The sequence below is a fragment of the Centropristis striata genome, chromosome 6 (genome assembly GCF_030273125.1).
Source record: "Centropristis striata isolate RG_2023a ecotype Rhode Island chromosome 6, C.striata_1.0, whole genome shotgun sequence".
Taxonomy (NCBI): Eukaryota; Metazoa; Chordata; class Actinopteri; order Perciformes; family Serranidae; genus Centropristis; species Centropristis striata.
Genome location: NC_081522.1, coordinates 16,133,463 through 16,139,860, shown reverse-complemented (window position 1 = coordinate 16,139,860; position 6,398 = coordinate 16,133,463). Strand labels below are relative to the sequence as shown.

Here is a 6,398-nt window from a genome sequence, read left to right as displayed (position 1 = left end):
CAGAACACCACAGAACCACCTCAAATAATTGCTCCTAATGGCATATCATCCCCCTGTGATGCAGCTTGGTTTGATACTGTGTGTGTGTGTGTGGGCAGTGGTTTCTGGCTCCAGCTCTAACATGGCTGTGATAGAATTGGGTCTCAGTGACAGTAGATGGGATGTTAGCTCGCCAAGAGTGGACAGTAATTGATGGAAAGCCCGGCTAACGTGATGTGTCAGACATATGAGGCCTGTCTAATCAATGGGAGCATGTGACTGGTTTTGGGGCTATGTGTATGTGAGTGTGTGTGTGTGTGGATGATACAGTTATGCTGGTCACATCACGGTATGCACCAGCGTGTCTGCGATCCAAAGCAGCAGACTGTTGATTTTCAGGACTGGAGGCTGAAAAAGAGGAGAGGATGAAAAAGAGAGGAGAAGAGGAGGAGATCTGAATGAAGCAGATGCTTAAGGGCAGGTTTTAACCCCCCTTTCCTCTCCGTTCCACATACACACATACACACTTTTTCCTCCCCTTCACTCTCCCTTCCTCTCTCTCCCATGATGAATCAGCTGTCACTCAGGCACCAGTCCAATCTACTGATAATGAGAACTGCATCAACACCCTCTCGCCTCTCTTCCTCCCTCTTTCTTTTTCTCTCAATCTCTTTTTACTCACACACACACACACGCACGCACACATGCCAACTAAATCACCCTCTCTCCTCTCTTCATATTTCACACAGACACACACACAGACACGTGTGCGCGGCACACTCACATAAACTCATTCATCTCTCCCTCACTCATCCGTCTTATGATTCTCCACCCCTCTTTTTTCCTTCCTCCATCCCTCCCTCTTTTCTCTCCCTCCTCCTCCTCCTCCTCCTCCTCCTCCTCGTCCTCCTCCTCCTCCTCCTCTGTGCTCGCTGAGCTGAGCAGTCAGTGGTGGGACTGAGGCAAAGGAGGGAGGATAAAGCAAGAATAGAGACAGAAAAGAGAACAGAGGCACAGAAAAACAGATCATTATACAGCAAACGAGCAAGAGGCCGCTGAATGAATAACAAGGAAGGGATTACAAAGCGCAGGACTAAAAAAAGGAGAGGACGCCGGCTGAAGACTCTCTCTCTCTCTCTCTCTCTCTCTACTCTCTCTTTCTCTCACTCCCTCCCCCTTCTTCCTATCCTCCCTGTCACCCTCCCAACTCTCTCAGAGGCTCTCCCTCTCAGGCAAGCTCCTCAGTTAAAGATGGCATGAGCACACTGTCACCCATCCTGAGCTTGTGGAGCATTTTTTCCCCCTCCTTGTTTTCTCTCTTTCTCTCACTTTCCCCTCTGTTTCTTCTTCCCCTCTGTTTTCCTCTGATCCCTCCACCTCTTTGCTCTACACGGGTCCAGTCCAGAGGGTGAAGAGGAGGGGAGGGTGGTAGACGTAGGCTGACCTCTCCCCTCTTCCCTCCTCACACCCGCAGGGCCCAGAGCGAGCTGGAGCAGGGAGCCGTCTGATGACTTACACCAACAACGGGCTCCTTAACCCGGCCGACCACAGCCCGATCCCCCCACTCGCCCCCTCCCTGCCTCCTGTAAGCCAGACTCTTCTTCTCTGAGTCAGTGGAAGAGAGATCCAGGACCATGTTTGGATTAAAGACTCCACACTTCTACCACCCAGGTAAGACCACTTTTATTCAGTATTTTGTTTTTCCATGCTGGTATTCCTCGTGCTGTCAAACTGTATCAAACTGTATGATGGTCACATGGCTGCAGAGAATGAATTTCCCTTTCATTCAATCATTCTTTCAAGGCATAATTAATAGCCTGAGTGATGTCACATTGATTTACGGTCTTATGCCAGGTAAAAAGAGTTACCCTGTGAACAGACACAGACACTGTGCTGAGAATATTTTTGTTATTAAACAAGACTAGGAGCCAACATTTCTCAGCAACTGCTTATATTAAAAAATGCTCAGTGTTGACCCAAAGATATATTTCATGCTTTAAGTGGTATATTTTTGTTTTTGCTGTATGTTGAATTCATTGTTTGGCTGTTTTCTCAGAATTGCTACAAGACATTTCTTTTGTTAATTTGAATGTAGCCTATACAGTCAACAACAATGCCAACTTTAAACACAATTAAACAGAGCTGATGGTCAATTATTGTAATCGGTTAGTTGATCCACAGTAAATTACCTATTTTGATAAACATTTAAGTATTTTTTGAAAATAAAGATAAAAATGCAATAAAAACCTTTTAATTCCAGCATCTCCGATGTGAATTTTTGCTGATTTTCTTACTCTTCAACGATATTGAGCTGGATATTTTTCAGTTTGGACTGTAAAACAATCTATTTCAATCTGAGCTGCCCTTTCTCAGTCAATTAGTCGACTAATTGGTCATTTTGGTCTTGGTCGACAATGATTTCTTTGGCCAATTAGTAATTTTTTTCTTCTTTTTTCTTGATCTGTGACTTATTTCCAAGAAATGTATGAATAAATCTGTGATAAAAAATATTCTTTGTGGAGAAACTCAGTTTTACAGATCTGTCGATTAAATCAACTACAAGTTAACAGATTCATGAAGGAAATAATCCACAATTTCATCAATAATCTTAAAACGTGAGGTGCAGCTCTTAAATGAAATAATTGTACTGTGTCATAATGAAGGTGATCTCTAACAGGGTTTCTGCTTGACTGTCTGGCTTATCTCTCTTCTGCTGGGGAGATTTTGGTGCTTCCCATTAGCCAAACAGCCTGAATGTCTATTGTCTGCAGTCTTTCAGGAGACTGTGATACAAGTGACAGTGACGAGACAGGTGTGAGGTTACCTGAGAAAGGTGCTTAAACATGCCTGATGGCAGAATGACAGAATGACTCCGAAAAGAGAAAGGAGGGGGAGGGAGAGGTCAGTGAGAAGGCAGGGTGAGGAGGAAAGAAAAGGTGTGCAAAGCAGAATTCTGGTCATTTAAGCGGCACAGGAAATTATGTGAATGATAATGTTTGAAACAAGATGTTTCTCACATGAGTTCTTCCTAACGTGTCTTTCCCCCTTACCCCTAACCCTGACCTCTGACCTTTTAGTTGTCTGGGGCAGACTGTGGTCAATGATTAAAAACCCTGCAGTGGTAAAAGGTGAAAAGCGGGGGATGGAGGGAGTGGTGAGAGCGAGAGAGAGATGGAGGGATTGATGGGGGGAATTAGAGGGCGGAGGGCAGATTAAATAATGTTCTTTGCCTTGTGAATCTTTCATGCTGGTTTTTGAATTATACATCTGCTTTCATAAATGATTGAATCACAATGATTATGTGGTGCTTTGTCATTGTTTGTATATTTGTGTGTGTGTGTGTTTTCTGCGCGTGCATGTGAATGAGAGAGGAAGAAGAAAATCTCTCCAGGAAGCAACAACACCCCCCTACCCTCCTCTTCTCCCTCCACTCTCGCTTTCATCCTTTTTTTTTCAGTTTCCTGGGTCTCGCTTAATGTCTGTGCAGCGTGTGTGTGAACTTGTGCTTTTGTGCACATGTGTAAATGGGTTTAGCTGGCACTTTCATATAAATACGTGTGTGTGTGTGTTTGTGTGCACCTGTCTGTTCTGTTTGTGTTTACGTAGGTGTCTGTGTGTGTGTCTGTGTGTGTGTGTGCTCTCATCATTCACACACTGGAAGATGCCCCAGCCCCCCTTCTGGTCCTAACAGCCGTTGCTGTGGAGACAGTGTCAGCCACACGCTCGCTCCTCAATGATCATTTGACAATGTAGGGGGTGAGGGGTAAAGGATGTGTGTGTGTGTGTGTGTGTGTGTGTGTGTGTGTGTGTGTAGCGATTACTGTGTGATTAGTCAGGGTAGAAGGAGTGGAGCAGAGTACGGATGAGACAGGAATGGAGATTAGAGGCAACAATACAAAATCAGGTTAATGATACATATTATCTACGTGAAAATCTCTCATAAAACCGTCAACTCGAAAGAAAAAAAAAGTGTGAGATGGAAGACATGTCAGAAAGAGAGGAAGTGTGTGTGTGCTACATTCGTGCGTTGCTACCCAGAGCACACCATGACCTTAACGTGGTATCATAAGGAAAAGAAAGTGGCATTTTGCTATCTCCCACTATCTGGACCCCCTGGTGATATGCAACACACACACTGCAGCGGTTTACTGTCTTCTCTCGTGACTTGTCGGTTGATCGCAATTTAAATGTCTTTTCTAAACTGTTTTTAAAAAAAAAATCAGAATGTATTCCCAGGAGGAGCTGCATCACGGCTTCTGGGACTGGCATGTTCAGAAATAAACAAAACCATCTTGAAATACATTTAAAGGATAAGGCAGAGGTTATATTATGTCTTTTGGTTATTGAGAAATAATCCCAAAGACCAAAAACAGAACTGTGTTAGTCTGTCACTCAGTACTCTCTCAGAATGAATCGGATTTTCCTAAAAAATATATTATAATGTATATGTTTTGAATGTGCGGAAAATTTTGAACATGAACAGACATCTTGTTCACTTTAAACTATTAAAAGTCCAGGGGTTTGGATGTCATGGTGGCTTCACTGAGTGAATACCATTAAGGCTGAGTCCTCGTTGCAGCAGACCCAGTTCAAATCCAGCCAGAGGTTCCTTTGCTGCATGTCTCCCCTTTACATTCTCTCTGTTACTATCAAATAAAGCATGAAAATGTAAAAAAAAAAATCTTTAAAAACTAAAAAAGTCCAGAGGTTTATAACTTATTTAAAATTAATTAATGTAAAATTGATGTGAACAGGTACCTCAAGCATGTTTAAAGAGCTTACTCCCCCAAACAAAAGACAAAAGAGGCTGGAAGAGTAAACCATGAATAAGTGTGTGTTGACTCAGCAGAGATTACATTAAATGCAACTGCATTATATTCCATTATATTTTTATATTTTATATTGTCACCTGGTGTCTGAGTTTTGAATCATAAAAACCCAGCAAATCAAGTGTTTGATGCTAAAAATTTCCTGGAGAAGCCACATCATTACTTATGAGAGAGGGACAAATCCTACTTCCTCTGCCTTTAACCTGTCTGCGGCACTTGATCCATATCCCAAGTTATTATATTATTAGTATTACTATATTTGCAGTTACTTAAAACAGCCAGGCACTGTGGTAGTTGATAAATGTTACTCAATGAGGAGTAAAATGTGCATTTTGGGAACTATTTTTAAATGCAGTTGAGGTCACATTTGCTCCTCTGTTGAGTATTTACAGCAGCAAAGAATTACAGTGTTAATCTTAATGAAGCCATGCGTCACCCAGGCAAGTAAAAAATGAATAAATCTCCAGATTTGTCCTTTATTGAATGCTGAATGCAGACACCCAGCAGGCTGAAAGAGTTCATCCCCAGTTCTCCCAATGTCACCAGGTCAAACTCGGCTCAGACATCTGCATTAACAATGAACACACACTCACTGACATTTTTGTTTCTGTCTATGCATTTACTCACATTATACGTGGCGAGTCAATAGGGTGAGCGAGCCGGGTCGTTGACGTGTGTATTAGCCTGCCATATTTATTGGCTGCTGTGGTATTTTCGGGGGTTGGGTAGCTGTGTTCGACTTGACCTCTGCATTGATTTCCATGATATGTGTTAGAGCTACAAGGACACCGTGGCTCGTGATTTATGGCAGATGTCACATGAACGCACACACACACACATAGTACAACAAACACACACACTTCTCACTCAGCCTCAGGCTGCTGTACTGTGAGCGCGGCATTTCATAACTTCACTCTAAATATTTTTCCTGCATTGCACAGCAGCAGCTCTACAAATGATTACTCAGTTTCTCAGATTTGTAAAAAGCATGTGAACGTTCAGGGAGCTGCTGAAGTGTCATTGCCCAAAGGAGACAAAGACAAAATATAGTTCAGTATAGCATAAAAGTATTAATTAAAAACAAAAAATCAACAAAGTAACTGCTGATATTCACCATGGCCAGTTGTTTAATGTAACATACGTATTAAATTTAGTGATGTCTTTAAAATTGTACACTAACACACTGGTATTTATACTTAGTATGATGTAATATTAATGTGTGGTGCGTTCACATGGCATAGTATGTGGATTTGTGTATGCAAGAAATGCCCAAATGTCATACTACATTTGGAGAATATCTGTGGATGTGGCTTAAGTTTACTGCACATTACCCAAAATGCATTGCTCTACTTTTGCACAGACTATACAATGGCATTTTTAAGACAGGCTAAACCAGGATAAACAAGGTTTATATGTCAATTTGTTAGCAGGTTTGTAATATTTATATCGTTAATTAAGTCTGCAGTTTGCAATATATACTAACTATGTAGTAGTTGTATGGGATTTTAAACAGCGGTGCATCACTGTCTGTTAATGTTACTCTCTTACTTTCCAGTTTCTTTCTTTTTTCTGCTTCCCTTTAATTTTTCA

The 6,398-nt window shown here is 41.9% G+C and overlaps 1 protein-coding gene across 1 annotated transcript in view; it reads left to right on the top strand.

Annotated features, from left to right (window-relative positions):
* The first annotated feature begins 1,141 nt into the window (after positions 1–1,141).
* LOC131973032 (genetic suppressor element 1-like) overlaps positions 1,142–6,398 on the top strand; it is a 39,637-nt gene continuing 34,380 nt past the window's right edge. Inside the window, exon 1 of the mRNA XM_059334869.1 lies at positions 1,142–1,650. Within this exon, the coding sequence (XP_059190852.1) occupies positions 1,614–1,650 (37 nt within the window). The 5' untranslated portion in view covers positions 1,142–1,613. The remainder of the gene's footprint in view (positions 1,651–6,398) is intronic.